This window comes from Cynara cardunculus (assembly GCF_001531365.2).
Source record: "Cynara cardunculus var. scolymus isolate 2C chromosome LG 7, CcrdV1, whole genome shotgun sequence".
NCBI classification, from domain to species: domain Eukaryota; kingdom Viridiplantae; phylum Streptophyta; class Magnoliopsida; order Asterales; family Asteraceae; genus Cynara; species Cynara cardunculus.
Window position 1 is genome coordinate 95,082 of NC_037534.1, and position 18,828 is coordinate 113,909.

Consider the following 18,828-nt stretch of genomic DNA (forward strand, 5'->3'; position numbering starts at 1 on the left):
TGAATTCGTATAAATAATTGCGGATAAACATAATCAAATAGAGGATGAACATCTCATTTTATAATATAAAAAATCTAAAATATAATTARAATTATTATCGAGTTCCAACAAAATAAATAATTATTATCTTTATAAAAAAATATATTATTAAGCAAAATATAAATTACTTCGCTATTGTACATAAATTAAATTAAAAAAATTGAATAAAAAATTACACAAAAAGTGAGGAATTTCAAATAGTTAATTTGATACTAATATCGATATTTTTGTCAAATTTTTATAATATCTTCAAACATATATTTTATTCAAAAATAAAAATATTATCGCTTTCTCAAAATCACATAAAGCCATATTATAACATCGACTGAGATAAAGAATAAAATAAAATATTAAAATCACGATGTATCTCGCTGCATTGCGCGAGTACGCTTCTAGTATATATATATGTTCAAACACTAAGGGGGTGTTTGGGATTGCTTATTGTATTTGCTTATTGACTTATTTCAGTCTGGCACCAGTGATAAGTTAATACCTAGTATTTGGATAAGAAAAAATAAAACTGCTTATACCGGTGCCAAACCGGTAATAAGCAGTTTTTGATAAGTTAATCCGTCCTGACTTATGAAAAACTGCTTATTACCAGTTTACCATTTTAACCCTATTACCCTTTATACCTATCTCTTTTCCTCCAGATAACATCGATCTCAATTTTCTCCCTTCTCAGATAACAACATCAATCTTCTCCCTGTCCTTTTTGGTCATTTTACAGATATAAGCAAAATTTGCCAAACACTAAAAAACAACTTATCAGCTTATTGCAATTTGGTACCACTATAAGCTAATTCAAACACTTTTTACAAAACTCCGACTTGATACTACATAAGTTAATAAGCACTTTTACAAAAAAGCATAAGTTGTTTTAAATAAGCAATCTCAAACACCCCCTAAGTTTCCAAAAACCAATTAAGATATACACTTCATTAGTTAATTACAACCCAATCCAAAATGTATTGATCGTGTATGTAACATGTTTGTGGACATACATCAATTAATAACGGAATATATTGTAATTCATTTGTATTAAAGCTAGTTATATATATATATATATATATATATATATGTATATATATATATATATATATGTATGTAGCACATGAGTGAGAGAGATCTAACTGCTCTTGCCTTTCTTGTTATATATATTAGTTAAGGAAAAAACACCAAGAAGCCAGAAATTAATTAAGTTTGTATGTGTCATAATTTCAAATAGTCATTTTGTTTACAACGTGCATACTCTTCCATCTCTTGATATCATATAAATTATCAATCAATAACACGAGAATTGAAATATATGAATAAATCCACTTTAAAAATTAAGAAACAAATATAATTAATCAAACTTTAATTTGTTTTCTATCCAAATTAATAAAATTAGAACATGAAGTTTTTGAATCTGATTTAATTATAAGTAGCTGGTATAATTAAAACATTACAACATATATAAGGTAGCAAGAAGGTTAAATTGATTTGAAATTAGAAGGATTCATTCATTAATTAACAAGCTATTTGACAATTAACAGTCTATGTTTATATATATAATCAAAAACTATTTTCATTATTATACATATATTACACAACTCAAAGTAACTTGGAGATGAATATATACATATATATATATATGCCAGTAGCAGCTAGCTAGCTAGGAATGTTGCATGAAAATCAATTAACGAATGGAAAGGAAGCAGCAATGCATATATTAATTAATTAATTTCCTAGAATATATAATATAGATGTGATATGATGGCCAGTAATTAAAACAACAGTACATACCACAAATTAACAGTAAACTAATTAAACCGTTAAGTAATTCATCAGTACTAGTACTAGGTAGAGCTAGTCATGAACTATGATGTATTAATTAGAATATAAAAAAGAAACGATTACAAACGGAGTGTAAGGTCGACGTCTTCTGGTGCATGAGTGTTGTTGTTTTGGGCAGCAGGAGGGAAGGGGAGAGAGGTGGTGGGGGCTTGTTGGGCATGGTCGAACCAGGTGTAGGTGGTTGTGGGAGGTGGAGGAAGGTGATTATCAGCGGCGGTGATGATGTAAGAACGTCGAGCGGCGGCTCTCTCACGCTTGTGGGCGTTTTGATGTCCTCCGAGTGCCTGAGAAGTGTAGAACTTCCGAGGACAGTAGAGGCAGGAGAAGAGCCTCGAGTGATTTGGTTGTTTGGCATGATCTGGATGAGGAGGAGGATGCTGCATCTTTAAGAAATCATACAAACCCCCTTCATCACCCATGACTACGTACCCTTTTTCTTTCTTTCTTTCTTTCTTTCTTGCTTGATACAGATACTACTAGTAGCTACGAACTACAAAAATACTGACTGAGTGGATGAATGAAAAAGAAAGAAATGGAAGTTGGCTGCTCTGCTCTCTTCTGCTGGGGAAGGAAGGAGGGAGGTTATATATATATGTGTATATGTATATGTATATGTATATGTACATACATACATGGGTCATGGGTGAGGGTGAGGGTGAGTGTGATGGTCATGAGGACGAGTGATAGTACGACTGTTGGAGCTCTTTAATTTGTCTTTATCTGCCCAAACCTTTCCGAATCATGATTGGGGTTTAACAAAACGACAACAATACCCCTCCCTTTTCTTCTTCCAAATACAAGAGATCTTATGTAAATTGATGGTTTTATATACTAAGCTTCTGTTAAATTGAAAATGAAGGAATGGATGGTTGTGGTTGGAGTAATTTCAAAAATATTAACATGTTTTTGAGAAATGATACATTTGATTTGAAGTATATAAACATTAAGGAAAAAAAGACCCACTTTGATGATATATGGTGCTACCAGTACCACCCCTGTGTATATAGCTATAGCTATATTCTTCCCAACATTTCAATCTTCAACTTACATATAATTTCATATCAATAACATCACTGCTTCTATTACTATTAGTATCATTTATTACTGTACTTTTTTTAATTAATTGCTATATATGGTAATTGTTTTTTTTTTTTTTTTTGGGGGGGGGGGGGGAGGGGAAAGAAAAAGGTATATAATAAATTGGAACAAAAAGCAAATGTTGGAGCTGATCCCGTTCCGACAACCTGGAAGAAACTCTGTACCTTTTTATTTATGCTCCAACTCTCGCCTCTTCCACTCCACTCCATAATAATTTTCAGTCATCACTAATTCATATATACTTGTTTATGACAAAATATATTAGAAAAATACACATACACATACACACAACACAAAAATATGTTGGATTAATTATAGACACTACATATATATTATATATTAAAAAAAGAGTAAATTAAAAGTATAAGTAATATAGAATGAAAAGCATTATTAATGAATTAATCTAGAAAGAAAGAAAGAGGTGAAAAGTGGGGTGGAGATGCAACAGAAGGCATGCACACACCACTACTAGTCTACTACTACCACCACAGACACCCTCTCCTCCCACAAAACAACGTTTCTTTATTTTGTCTCATTCAACGTACCCAATCCTAATGCATGTATCATTTCACCATGCACATATGAATACATATTTATAACAAATTTTAATAAATGATCAACAAATAAATGATATTTTTTGGTAAAAAAGATAAAATAAAATAAAATAAAAGCATTACAACTAATTGGCAAGTTGGTAGAATATCTTAAAGTGAAGATTTTGTGGTGTTGATAAGAAATGTGGGGTGATTTGATGTATGTATCAGTATCAGTAATCAAGTCCAAGTAGGTTTAACTGACCCACTCCATTACTGGTAAGTAGTAGTAACCATCTGCATTCCTTTCCTTTGACATACACACAAATATGGCAATTGCTATTTGCTTTTTCACATCTTCAATCTCCATTTCCTCCTCCTCAAACAAACCAATTTCATTTTCAATTTCAGTTTCAGTTTCAGTTTCTTTTATATATATATACAACACTTCAAATCTGACCCACAAAACACCAACTATATATCACTATCAATCCATACATATACCAATCACCAAATTTATAACATTTCACAAGAAAAATCAGGATCTATTTCTCTCTATCCATATCCATATTATATATATATATATATATATATATATATATATACTCGTGCATAATTCAAAAAGAAGCAAAAACACATACATCATCATATTTACAGACCTGCTCTAAGGTGATCATGATGATGAATGGCCCAAAAAGAATATATGATTTGCCTTCCACCTGCATGCACACCACACAAGCTCTTCAACTAATATCATCAACTTGATTTCACTAGCACATAACCAGTGTAAGTACCTTAAATGTCAACTGTTGACAGCGACTTGATGTTTGCCAGTGAAATGGGTGTGAGCGGCGGAGACCCTACTTTTCCTCTTTGGTTGGTTGATGGTATGGAGAAACTTCGAGATACAACCAAGGGAGGAGGTGGAAGAGGAGATGTCAACATTTTGTTTTGATTTTTGAAAAACAAGGGAGCCGAATGCCCACTAGAAAAAGAAGCAGAAGCAGCAAGAGGTCTGGATAAACTGGTAGTAGGAGGCCTTGGAAGCTCATGAAGCTCGCTTATTTTAGGTGAAGATAAAGGGGGAGGTGAAACACTACGTGCCTGAGAAGAAGATGTAGTTATTGGCCTGCTATTGCTAGATGCCATCTTACCTGGTGGTAAGGGACCAGAGTAAGCTTGTCTTTTCGCTGCTTTACCAGTATGAGTATCCCGTTGTTGTGGGAACGAAAACCTTTCTTTTTCCACAGACCAAGCTTTTGCAGATGTTGATGTGCTACTGACTTCATCCCCAGTATCTCTTTCATGCTTCTTAAGCTCCACTGCCAATGGCTGATGCAAATTTGAACTTGGACTCTTGGTATCAACCACTGGAGGAGGCAGCACATAAGAATAAAATTTCATTTCCTTTAGTTTTCCAGATGGATCAATCTTTGACTCTGGGTATATTGGGGCAGAATAGCTGCTAACTCGACCTTGCCGCTCCCCTTGATATTTATTCACATTTATCTGCACAAACCAGATATTTAACAAAATCAGCAAAACAAATTCAACGACTAGTTTCAGAATTCCAAAAACAACAGGGTAATATAGACTACAACTACCCACCCTTTTAAGAAATTTAGCCTATTGGGGCCAGTACTAATCTACAAATGATTCAACGGGTAAGTTCAGACAAGGTACCAAGTTCAGGTACCTCTTTGCAATTTATACCCCACATTCTGTTGTGACTGTCAGATTTGTTTTTCATGATTGCATGTGAAAAGAGTTGAAGTAAGAATGGGCATCCTATAGTAACTCTGTGATCTCTATGTGAGCAACTAAGCTGCGGAACAAGTTTCCTTTGGAAGAATTTGCAAATTTAATTGTATTATGGAATCTGACATGAATGTAGAGTTGTTGAATGTTGGGGTTGGCTTACCTCTGAGTCTGCTAAATTTGAAACTTGAGGATACAAATTATCTACCCGGTCCAGCTGCAAAACAGAATGGATCGCAAGTACATTCAGTATGCTTCAGTATGCTGTAAATGAAACAAAACCAAATCTTAGCGACTGACAAGTTTGCCAAATTCAATCATGACTTGGTCAGTACACCTCCTCCTGAAAACGTAATGGAACAATATGTATACATGTATATGTACGTATCTATATAGCATCCATCTAACGTTTGGTGTATATTTGGCTAAATAGCCGTTGCACCTTTTCCAGTTCCAGACACTTGGTTGAGCAACCACTGCATCTCTATTTTGCTACTTCTCCTTAAGAAAGTTGATCACTGATCTTAAAATTTACATAATGGTAACAGAAAAACTATACTAGTTCAAAATTTCTGTATAAAAGAAACCTATCACTGAATGGCGAGAAAATCTACAACTAAAGAAATATATCTCGCTTTTCATAGTCGTTTCATCCAAACTGTGGAATCTTTTGAGGATATCAAAGACTTTCAAACCTAATAGGAAAAGAGTCTCGGGGTATTATTCGTAGTGAAGAGTATTCCATTAAGGGGAGCAATAACAGGTAAGGAGGGTAGGGATCTACAGGGCCTCATCTTGTCTTTCTGCTTTTAGAAGCACATTAACTACAAGAGATCACTCAAATTCCAGTTTCCCACATATGTGTTTAACCAAAACTCACCAACTTACTTAAGATCACTTACCTAAGCTCTATACTGAAAAATAACATACACCCCTTAACTAATGAATCCTTCAACTTGATGAGTAAGAATTTGACTTGTGTGACATGCATTCAACTACTCAAATAAACATCAGAAGAAAAATGGTTGAAACTAAAAAGACTCCCAGGTAGATTCATTATCTTCAATCTTTTCTGCACAAAACCTGAAAAAATCTAGTGCTTGTCACCTGTGACATTATCCAGGAGCAGCATTATTACTGATCTCAAAACAACATAAAAGAATAGAACATGGCCCCTGTTCTTTCGAGAAAGTCAAGGGATGTGAAGCAAATCCAACTTTCATATTGTAAACACAAGAAGACTGGACGAGAAAACATTGCTTATCATTTTGGTATAAAATAAACTTGAAGCACATTGTTGTTTCAAAAATGTAAAATTCTGCCTCTATCAATCCCCATGCCTCAAGAGTCCAGGTACATACTTAGACACCATTCAAGAAAGTCTTTTTTATCACCAACACAAATACATGGATGAAACTTCTAATGGTATGTTGGCATGTGAATGTTTTAAATAACATACAGTTTGGCCCAAGTCCCTACAGAAGAAATACAAAGATAACCTAAAGTTATCATTAGCCATAATCATCCATCCCAGAATGCATAGAAAGTGTTGTCACTATCACCATCAAAAGAAAGTATATATGACATTTCTCTTATGATCAAATAACAGATAGCTGGAGAATTCAATTAGATTAAACATCAAAACAAATTTATCGATGCTAACCCAAGCTGTATTGGCTAATTTATGCTACAAGAAGATTACCTCCATTACATTTGATGAAGTGGCAACATTATCAATCCCCTGTTTCTTCTGTCTGTAGTCAAAACTCAATTCCCCATCATCAGTGCTCTCATAACTACTTATGCCTTCACTCTCTGCAGCTGCCCCAGCATTAAGACCACTGAGTTGGAAATCAATGCGATGCTTCTCTGCAACAAATCTTATGTAAGGGTCAACTGCTTCAAGAGCTTTGAGTCCTTTGCGGAAGAAATTCAACTGCATCCAGGGAGCAACCCAAAATCAAGTTCTTGTCCACATACATACACACACATAGTGACATATAAGCAGGTCAGAGGAAAACAAACGGGCACCTGTGCAGCATGATGGCGAGCAGCTTGTGTTAAAAGACTACGGCACTGCCCCTCTTTCAATGATTTTACACGAAATGCACATAGCCTAGCCACTACATCATATTCATCTTGAGCTTCTTGTAGTTTTTGTACGACAGAAGTTTCAACCTTTCCACTTCTCAACCTTCCCTTCTCTCTGTGTTGTGCCATCATGTATTCGTACGCGTCCCTGAAAATCATATATGCAGTCAACAAACCTTTCACTTCATAGGTAAATTTTGGAATCGGACAAAAACAAAATCTACCTTTTCTCATCACATTGAAGTTTCATCTCCTGCACAGATAATAGAGATTCAAGTTAAGTGTCCATGTTACCTTCTTAGGCAACATGGTTAATGTAACACAAGAAATAGGAAAGGAAAGAGGAGTAAATAATGTGTTTTTATCATTCAAGAGAAATCCTTGTGAATATCATATCAGATGTTTTCAATATCCACACCGGCATGCTTATATTTCACATTCTGCTACAATATAATATCTTTACCACCAAATTTTTTACCAACCATTTGAGATAAATATGCAGTTAGTTTGTGATTTAAGACAACAGTTAACAAGAGCATTTATGCAACTTAACTACAGCATACCATGTTCGCCTGTCCCATTTACCTCTTTCGCCTATTTCAAAACTGTAATAAATATCTACTTCTTGGATGGTTTGGCTACATCTCTCCAACTGAAAAAATCACTCAGCCTACTGAATCATGGCTCTAACAATGGCCAAGACAAATCAATCTCTAAGTGCACATGAAGGTCTATTTGGAATGAGAGCATCTAATTAGCCCTGCAATCTTTCATTAAGCTACATAAATTTCCAAAAAATCAGGCAGCCGTACAACGTTATCATATGTTAGATTAACCTTCTAGCATCACATTTCTCCAATAGTCATCTTTTTCATAATTATCAACTCTGGTGGGATTCTATTTTTTTTACATGTTCTGCATGTCGCCTTTATTGTGCATATACAGATTACTACCATGTTATGATCAAAAGAAACTGTGAAAGTGTGCTTCGGAAGTAACTATGTTAAGTGATAAATAAATTGATGAACATAAATGGATAATAACAGTTAACCATAAAAAAGCAATCCAAAGCACAAACCTCTACTTTACGCAGCTCACTTAGAAGTGATTCAGTTGGGTTCGTAACCGTCAGAATTACATAAGAACGCTGTCACATTAAGAGAGGGATGAGCCACTGCTCCTGACAAGGTGAAAGTAATGCAGCAACAACATGACAGAACACTTACATACGAATCAGCAATTTTCTGAAGTTCTGATTGCATGTTTCCTAAAGCTGATAACACTCTTCCTGCACAGGTAGAAGATGTCTCACAATGAAGTTCATACTTGGAACATCTTGAAGGAAAAAAAGAGAGAATACTGAATATAAAAAGCAATGCAGAATGGTGTGCATTTATTGAGTTTAAAAGGTTCTACTACTTAGATAGAAACTTCCTAATGGTTGTGGGGGGAGAAAGTGGGGAATGGAACGTTAAAAGCTGAGGAGACAAAAGTACTAACCGTACCAAGCTTCTTACTATATCCTGCTATTACTAAACCGACTGAGAGGTGACTTTTCAAAGAAAAATCTGTTTATTATTACGAGTCTATCTCCTCTAGTTCAGCTACCAAACATGATATTCCAAGGTAATAACTGGCATTCTCTTCTGTAACTATTGTTTCAATGTAGTACTTCAACCCTGTATAGTTCATTTCACTATCTTTTTACATCTCATCAGTAACCTGTTTGTCCAAGGCTTCAATGTTCTGGGTTGCTATTAGAAAACAACTGCTTCGACTACAACAAGAAGCTTCTACATATACTATGAAACAGCCCAAGAAGGGTGCTCTCATTTTCAAACACCCCAAGGCAGGTGTTAGTCATCGCCTTTGAGGCATAACACAGCAGTCAGACATATAAAATACTGATTAATAAGCATCAGAGAGTGGACATATTTGAAAGGTGACTTCCTAAAGTCTCCTCTTCCGCCAATCCTTAAACCGGCTAAGTTGAGGAATGACCTAAGCATAACCATTAAAAATGACTCATCTGCTCCGAGGTTCAGGTTATAATAATATATTTAAATCCTGATTTCATTCTTGTTCTCTTAACCAATTCATATGCTTTGACGTGATAATTCATGCAAAAAAAGGAGAACAATGCTTATGTACCACTTTCATCATCAGCGTCCACCGCAGTTTTATCCAGCAAACAAGTGCCCATCTCATGCAGTGACTCCGAAAATTCTGGGACATGCATAAGATTGAGAATGCTTAATTTGTATATTGGATAAAAAGAACAAAGTTACCAATAGTTGATCATTCACATGCAAAAGCTTTATGGCAAAAGAATCAGTAAACAAAAAGAACATATACAAATGTATGTGGTGAATCAATAGTCAAACCTCACAAGAAATCACCAAACAAAAAACACTCAAAGAGGATCTGAATATAGCAAACATACATACCATATTGATTCAAATTAGGTACAATTATGATTACAGAAGGTATCCGGTCAGAGTTAATACCATTTTCATCCATTCTACGTCCTCCTACATTATATCCTTTCCATCTTCATATCTCCAAACATTGAGTAACTAAAGCCCATTATCACACCCTCATTTCTTCCCATCCCATATACATGGCACCATACAAATGGGACCCAATAAATGAGAACGTTAAATAATGAAAACGAATTGGTGGATAATCATTCTCTGTTATTCTGATAAAAGACAATGTCCAACCACATTAACAGAAAGTTTACCTGCTCAAGTTGTACCGGAAAGCTCAGACACATGGAGTCAGGAAAATCACTTGCAGCAAATAATAAATCGGTGCCCACAAACCATGATCTAGACTAGAAACAGCACACTTGAGAGTTCACAAACAATCTTTCTTTTGTATGCATCTTTCTTTAGACAAGGATGGAATACATCTTGCTGTATTTAGCAAAATCAAAATGACTTCAGTAGACCACAATATTGATGAGACTTGCCATCTTTTCCAGGTTTCAATTTTATATTTTCTTCTTAAGCTAATTTACATGATACAACAGGTGCCACCAACCAGAAACCATCAGGTCAGTCGACAATGTACAACATAGTGTTACATGAAAGAATGTGAATGAAGTTCAGAACAACAGTTAAAGGACCTGTTTATTGGTCCACGGACTGCACCACATGGTAGAAGGATGACAAGAGATTAACATTAAGAAAGCTTGTGTGTGGTCATAGTTGTGATAATATAATTTGGATGCAACATTATAAGGCATGCGGCCAAAAACTTACCATATATGCTATTTGCGGTAGCAGCAGCTGCGGATAATAATGTATCATAACAGTTTCTCATATCTTGCATATCCTACAAAAAACGAAAGATGAGAGTGTGTATCTTAGGAAGGGAGATTGCAGAAACAAAATCTGGTTCTTTCTTGCAGCATTGCTTGGAATCTTTGCAAGTGAAAGCAATTGATGTTGAAGAAAAGCGAGAATGCTCAGTCGAGTTTCCAACATGATGGAGATGGGTATCCTTGGTGGTAAGCTAGTAGTATACATGGGGCTATTTGAGAAGGATAATTAAATCCTTTTGAAATGGAGGCGTCTATTAGTAAAAGGGAAGGGTTATAGTAGAGTTGATGACATGGAAAGAAAAGAAGCATGGATCAAAAACCCTAATCGAGGGTGTAGACTAGAAATTGAAATAAATATGAAAATAGATATGGAAAGGCAAGGGGATACCTTGGAAGCGTGAGCAAGGTCTTCTAGGTGGGCGGAAGGCTGGTGATCTCTCTTGTCTTTGCCATCGCTCCTGTTGATACTTAATTTGCGTCCAAGCTTGCCCAGTGACGACTTCATGTTATATAGAATTTAGAGATAAAGAAAGAAAGAAAGAAAGAAAGAAAGAAAGAAAGGAATTGTAATCTGAATCAGAGATCAATGGTGTTTGTAATTGGGAGATGAAGAAGAAAAATCATTCATCCATCCATCCATGGGAGAAGAAGAGGAAGAAAAACGGATACGAACAGTAGACGCCTTGCCGTGGTGGACTGGACATTTTCTTAACTTGGCAATAACAACATTGACCATCTTTTTCAGTTTCCCTCGATTACCTTCAAATATTTATCTATATTATATTAAAATACATTTGATAAAAAATCTTAAAAATTATTTTTGTTACATAAAATATTGTTTATTACTTAAAATTTAAAATTATAAATAAATAATGTATAAATACAATTTATTAAGGCTTTATTTTTAAATTTGTATAACTAATTGTAGATAAATATAATTAAATATTGAATAAATATTTTATTTTAAATATAAAAAATCTAAAATATAATCAAGATAATCATTATGTTCTAACAAAATACTTAACTATTATATTTGGCACGATCTCTTAAAAATAACTTTCAAAGCATTATGTACTAATATATAATATTAAATTAATTAAGTTTTAAGTTTACAAATTCTTAATACTTTGGTACAACCTATTAAACATATCTTCTCATCCCTGATCTATCGACTTCCAACAGATCCTCAGATTTATCAGCTTCACCTATATCTTTCTATTATTCAATTGCTTCATTTATATCCTTTAGTCTATCTATTTCAATAGATTTAGATGATCTCCATCACATGAATTGTTTCATCCATATCCTTCAATCGATTTCAGCGGGTTTAGATAACCCCCATCAGACAACGATTCAACAGATTTAGACAGATATACATATCGTTTTTTATTTCTATCACATCCTCTATTCATATACATTTGAAACAGGTTCTTCATGATACAGACAGATTCCAAGCTTCCAAGGTTAGTTTCCTTCAATCTTTTGTTTTTGTTTTCGATTTCAGTTATTTACACTATATATGTTCTCTATGATATTTTGTTTTTTTATTCAAACAGAGTCAACATCTTTCAAAGTTCGTTTCTTTGTTTTCTTCAATCTATTGTTTGTTATTCAAGATTCAATTTCTAGGGTTAATTTTTGTAATGAAGCATATGCATCAATGAAAAAATGTTCTTCTTTGTGATTACATACATAATAATCAGGGGTTAGTACTCATATGACAATGAAATCCAAGCATTTCATCTCATTCTCTTGGTTCATATATCAATGCTACTTCACCACATGCTACTCCCTTTTGTGCGTAAGTACAATTTATTAAAACTGCATGTTTGAATTTGTATAACTAACAATGAATGCTTGTAATTGTAACAAGATAAACATCTCATTTTAAATATTAAAAAAATCTAAAATATAATTAGGATAATCATTCTAACAGAATACTTAATTATTACCTTTATAAAAGTTATATTATTAAACCATAAATAAATTACTTATTTATTAAACCTAAATTAAGTTATAATAAAAAAAACATTAAATTAGAAGAATTGCACAAAAAATAATTTTTAAATAGTTAATTTGATACGATATTTTTTTCAAAGTTTTATGATATATTTAAATTTATATTTTATTCAAAAAACATTATTGATTTCCCGATACCACATAAAACTATATTATAACATCGATAGAGACAAAAAATAAAATGAAACATTAACATCAAGATGTATCTCGCTTCATTGCACGAGTATCATTCTAGTCATACATAAGAGATATAACTTCTTTCAACCAACCTCCTAAATAATAGGGATATCCACAATCAATCCTATATTAATTAAATATTCTCTCATAATCACGTCATTGTAAGTTATGATTTAGTTTTGTAGGTTACGATTTACTCAAGATGTATTACATTTTTACTTTTGTATGGCATCAAAGCTTAAGATTCATATTTGTTTTTGTCTTCTTGCTACTATCCTAAATATGTTCCCTACTTCTATCCCAAATCATCCGTCCAGCCATTCAAGGGTCGTTGTCAATGATGTCGTGTAACTGGACACTATGTCTTGCAATGCCCTGTCTTTCATACAAACGCAATTCCACCATCACCCTCCTCTTATTATCTAATCTCTTCTTTTCCACATGATTATATCATTGCTCCCTCATAAACTTCATCCAATAGTGGTGCGACACACCATGTCATTCATGATTTTTCCAACCTTGCACTTCACTCCCCTTACAATGGTAAGGAGGAACTTATTATTGACGATGGTTTAAGCATAGCCATCTCAAACATCGGTTCAACGTCTCTTCTTACTCTCACTTCTAAACTTCATCTTAATTATATATTGGATAAAATGCACAAAATAACAATCTACTTTCATAAATTTATATATTATAGCATTGTACTTCCAGTTTTTCTTATTACAGCAATGTACTTTCAAACTATTTTTTATTAGAACATTGTACTTTGAAAAATTTGATCATTATAGCATTGGGTAATCTTTTGATTTAAATTTACCCATTATACCAGGCTTTCATGTCATCTCATTGTCCATGTAGGTTGTCCACATGTACTATAGTGATGTGACTTTCTTATTACAACATTGTATTTTCAAAATTATTTTATTATAGCATCTACTAATTCTTATTAAACAAATTACTTTTAATTTTAATATTTAGATATTTTACATGTAATTTTAATAAATATATTAAATGAATTAAAAAAATTCTAAGTTATTCATTAATATACCAATATCAATAAACTAGTAGAACACAACTTATCTCGCTAATATTTTTAAAGAAATATGTGTTTTTTGAAAAAAAAGAAAATAATAATTGTTCTTTTTTTACCAAAAAATATTATCTTTTAAAAAATATATTATATTTGTTAAAAAACTTTTACTTGATGTATAAATATATTAAATTAATTAGACCTTTTTGAAGTATTTATTAATATAACAATATTAAAAAATTGTAGAATATAATTTATTTCGTTAACATTTTAAAGAAAACTTTAAAAGATATGTATAAACAAAATATATCTCGAAAATAACGTAGCATATTTATTTAAGAAATATTTTACCCTAGAACATTTAATTTGGATGCAACTTAATAAGAAAAAGTCCAAAAATTAAATGTTCTTTTTTAAATCATAGCAATGAAAAATGAAAATCACTAATAATAATTTGAAATAGGTTTTTATTTTTATTTTAATTAAATCATCAAAATGATGTGTCATCCACATCACCTCATTAATAAAGCCACACACGCAAAAAAGTCAAGGGGTTAACCGGTTTAAAAGATAAGGTTACACATTGCTATTATTGGTAGATTTTTTAAAGTGTGATGCTATAATAAAAAATAATTTAAAAGTACATTGTTGTAATAAAAAAACAAAAGTAGAATGCTATAATAAGAAAATTTATGAAAGTATGTTGTTATTTCATGTATTTAACTTTTATATATTACATGTACCTTTCGTTTCTTGTAATATTATTTTTAATCTCTAAATTTTGCCAAGATAATAATGCAGCAATTACATTCTCTCCTACTTCTTATCTCGTGAAAGATCTTCGTACAGGGGAACCCCTTCTCCAAGACCCAACTAAATCGGGAATTTGTGAATGGCAATCCGCTCGTCCCACCATTCACTCTGTCAAAATGGCATCCACTATCGATTGGCATCATCGATTGGGCCATCCTTCTTATTCTATTCTATGTCATATTAGCAACTTTTTCAATTTGAATATTCCTAACTCTATTGTTTTTCATTGAAATTCTTGTGGTTGCAATAAAAGTAATAAATTAGCGTTCTCTCAAAACACCTTACAATCTAAAGGCCCTCTTAATATTCTTTACGGTGATGTTTGGACTTCCCCCACCTTACCCAGCTGTTGCTACAACTAGGACAAAGGTATTATGGGTCAAAAACCTACTTAATGAGCTAGGCCATCTACCCATCATAGCATCGATAATATATCATGACAATATGGGAGCTACATATGATGCCGCCAATCCTAAGTTTCACTAAAAATGAAGCACTTAGATCTTGACTATCATTTTGTTCATGAGAATGTCCAAAGTCGAAAGCTGCTTGTTCCATGTATTTCTAGAAAAGATCAACTAGTTGATGCTCTTACCAAGCCATTTGCAAGAACACATTTCAACAAATTCATGTCCAAGATTGTTCTCACTATTCGATCGTCCATCTTGCGAGGGCATGTGTAACACCCACATTTCAATTACAAGGTGCCACGTAATAAAGTAAAATAAAATCCAAATTTTGGCGGCTAATAAAGTCTTATCGCAGCGGAAGTCTTACAATAATTTAATTGTAAATAAATATCTCAAAACTAACCCATCCCATATCGGGTTACATTACACATAAATTCAATTAAACTACTACGGATTTTATAATTCATAACTCGAATAAAAGTCCTATTTCCTACGCATAACCTTTGCCCTTTTCCTTTCTTGAATACCCAGCTCCTGAGATGCATATTAATAGTTAGCTTTATAAAGTTCGGTGAGTTCATGGTTTTCATGCACAATCATACATTTCACATCATGCATAAAATAAGCAACACCGGAAATAAAATAACATGCACAGTTGTTTCAAACCCTTTTGAAATAATAATGAGATCTCTTAATTTCCCGTCAGGTTAAGGTCTTACCGTCATCGGCACTTCCCCGGGTTACACGGCTATCCCTTGTCCGATCACCCATCCCTATGATGTGTCATCCCTATGACTTTTGACCCCTTCTTATACCCGACAAAAATATTTATTATTTTATAACATGCTAATTGATGTTTTAAAAAAACATGTAAACAAATAGCATGCAACCCACAATAATAATTCATATACATGTAATAAACCCATAAACATGTACATAAAAAAATATATCATAATGCTCAAATGATTTATACATAAGCATGCATCTCAGTTAAAGTCTCATGAATACTCACCTGACTGTGTAGGTTATCGAATGATTTCTTTGACTAATAACCTTATCGATGCTTGAACACTTACGAAACCAAATTCTCACCCTCGATTTGCAGTCTCGTTCTTCCCCAAATTCCCCTCTTCTTCTTTTTTTCTTTCTTGAAGCTTTTAGAATAGCTTCTACATACACCTATTTATACACCCTCTCCATTTAAAAAAAAGGAAGTTATTTTATATTTATGGAGGATATAAAAAAATTTACTATCTTTCCAAAAATTACACACAACCACTTTTTCATAAATCAAGAAATTATTTAATTCTTTAAAAACYCCCCCCCCCCCCTTTTTTTTTTAAATTTTGAATGCCATTTCAATTAAAATTAAATATTTTCATAATTATATTATTATTATTGTTATTATTATTTTATTATTATTTTAATTCGATTAATTAAAACATAATAAATCTTCAATATTCCACTTATTTCAAATATCCTTGTTTTAGAGTGTTACAGCATGATAGAGATACTCACAATCAATCCTACATTAATTAAATATTCTCTCATAATCACTTGATTGTAAATTATGATCTAGTTTTGTTGGTTATGATTTACTCAAAATGTATATATACACACACACACACACTTTTACAAATAATAATACAATTAAGTTTTTCCACACAATCACACTCTTAATTTTATACCAAGTCCTAATCGTGAAAATGTTAATCATTTTGGTGTTTTCTTTCTTATGATCATCATTTTGATGTTTTCTTTATTATGGTGATGGAGTACTATAGTCCAAGCAAATCCCCCTTTATTTTAATATTGCTTAAATTACGACTTAAGTTAGTGTGTTTTTTTTTAATATTAGTTTATTTTTTCTTGTTACATTGTGAATCATAAATCTATACTATATTATAAAATATTTGATAGAAAATCTTAAAAATTATTTTGATGCAAAAAATATTGTTTATCGATGCACATTATTAAAAATTTAAGATTACAAGTAAATTATGCGTAAGTACAACTTATTAAAGGTTCATATTTGAATTCATGTAACTAACTGCAGATAAATATAAGTAAATAGAGGATAAACATCTCATTTTAAATTTAAAAAATCTAAAATATAATTAGGTTAGTTATTGACTTCTAATAAAATACTTAATTATTATCTTTATAAAAAAATTATATTATTAAACCAAAAATAAGAAATATGAATTAAGGAAATACACAAAAAATGGAGAAACTTTGAATAGTTAGTTTGGTACTAATATCAATATCTTTTTTTCAATTTTTTATGATATCTTCATATTTATATTTCATTTAAAAATAAAAATATTATCGCTTTCTCAAAACCACATAAAACTGTATTATAACATCGACTGAGACAAAGAAAAAATAAAATGAAACATTAAAAAAACTAATACCAAATCAACAAGCAAATCAGAAGGACATCACAATAAACTCATTTTTAAATGGAACCGATGCAAATCTGAAATCTAAATCTAATTCAACAACCAAATCAAATGGACACCCTCCTGCTAGAACCTATATCCAAATCTGAAACCTAAAAATCTAATTCAACGACCAAAATCGAATGATCCAATGCCAATTTTCAGTCAAATGAAACAAAATGTCAATCAAACTAAGAACCCCAAATTACAAAAGCAAAGGAAACCAAAATTAGAGGAACAATATGAACAAGCAAATCGAAAACTTTGAAAACCCAAACAGAACATTCGTCCAGGTTGCGATTGCAGAATGAAAAATCCCAAACTAAAAACATTGACATAAGGACTAGAGTTGAATTAGTTCAAAAGAAGGACTAGAGATACTAGTGGACGGCAACGACATGGACCAAAAGTGTAATTTACTCTACCATATATATATATATATATAACTAAAATATCAAAAATTAAATTTCTCTATAAATTTGTTTAACTATGGTCGATATTTATAATATACAGATATATTTATAATATATAGTAATACGAATACCAAAATAATATGAATAAGGTGAACATTATGTATAAACAAGGTGAATATCCTCACCGATACGAGTACCAAAATAATATGAACCATACCTAAATTTAAGGGATGAAGACTTAGGCATCAAATCATTGATGAAGTCAGTTACTATTTGATGGAGTAATTACTGGACGCTAATTAATGAGGAGAACTTTTTGATTTTTTTCAACAATACCCTTGATCATATCATACTCTTAGTTATTACATAAATGTCATGACAAATATAATCCACTGATTTTCAAGATGAAAGGATGTGATTGGTTCACAAAATTACTACCATATATTAGGTTAAGAAAAGAATTTGTCTCTATATTTAAAGAAAGATTTAGGGGTCGTTCGGTTGTGGCTTCATGTATAGCCTACATGGCTCATTAATTTGCTCAGCCATAAATACATGTTCGGTTGTGGCTTATTTAGTAAGCAAATGACTTAATTGCTCACCTCGCAATGTGACGGATGCCGAGTCCGACAAATAATAAGTTCCAACTACGGCAAATTACAACCAAAATTGTAATAGCGGTAAGTCGGTTCGATTCCACAGAGACTCGGTTTCAACTTATTCTAGCCAAACTAATCAAGTACAAGTTGACTAAATAAAAGTAAATACGAAGGGGGGGGGGTTTGGATTTGATTAATTAAGCTAAGCATATAATTAAAATCAACTTAAAGCAAATA

At 32.3% G+C, this 18,828-nt stretch overlaps 2 protein-coding genes across 4 annotated transcripts; both read right to left on the bottom strand.

Annotated features, from left to right (window-relative positions):
• Window positions 1–1,937: 1,937 nt before the first annotated feature.
• LOC112515607 (zinc finger protein 1-like) lies at window positions 1,938–2,297 on the bottom strand. Its single transcript, XM_025122508.1, has one exon. It carries the CDS (start codon window positions 2,295–2,297, stop codon window positions 1,938–1,940), a length of 360 nt encoding a protein of 119 aa, XP_024978276.1.
• Window positions 2,298–4,093: 1,796 nt separating this feature from the next.
• On the bottom strand, window positions 4,094–11,253 carry LOC112515898 (uncharacterized protein At2g33490-like). Of its 3 annotated transcripts, XM_025122863.1 has the most exons (11): window positions 11,075–11,253; window positions 10,625–10,697; window positions 9,510–9,584; window positions 8,585–8,646; window positions 8,437–8,505; window positions 7,583–7,611; window positions 7,299–7,506; window positions 6,970–7,203; window positions 5,431–5,484; window positions 4,304–5,018; window positions 4,094–4,228 (listed from the first exon to the last, which is right to left on the bottom strand). In XM_025122863.1, exons 1-10 carry the CDS (start codon window positions 11,189–11,191, stop codon window positions 4,305–4,307), a joined length of 1,635 nt encoding a protein of 544 aa, XP_024978631.1. In that variant the 5' UTR covers window positions 11,192–11,253; the 3' UTR covers window positions 4,094–4,228; window position 4,304. The 3 variants fall into 3 exon arrangements, with proteins under 3 accessions (XP_024978631.1, XP_024978632.1, XP_024978630.1); XM_025122864.1 differs by having other exon boundaries at window positions 4,094–5,018; window positions 6,979–7,203; XM_025122862.1 differs by having other exon boundaries at window positions 4,094–5,018.
• Between the last annotated feature and the right edge of the window lie 7,575 nt (window positions 11,254–18,828).

Excerpts from the sequence above, each read along its gene's own strand:
- LOC112515898 (XM_025122863.1), bottom strand. The coding sequence starts at position 11,191 with ATGAAGTCGTCACTGGGCAAGCTTGGACGCAAATTAAGTATCAACAGG. Across the intron at positions 9,585-10,624 it reads TACCGCAAATAGCATATATG|AATTTTCGGAGTCACTGCAT; the intron begins GTAAGTTTTTGG and ends TGCATGTCCCAG. Across the intron at positions 8,647-9,509 it reads GGACGCTGATGATGAAAGTG|GAAGAGTGTTATCAGCTTTA; the intron begins GTACATAAGCAT and ends CTACCTGTGCAG.
- LOC112515607 (XM_025122508.1), bottom strand. The coding sequence starts at position 2,297 with ATGGGTGATGAAGGGGGTTTGTATGATTTCTTAAAGATGCAGCATCCT.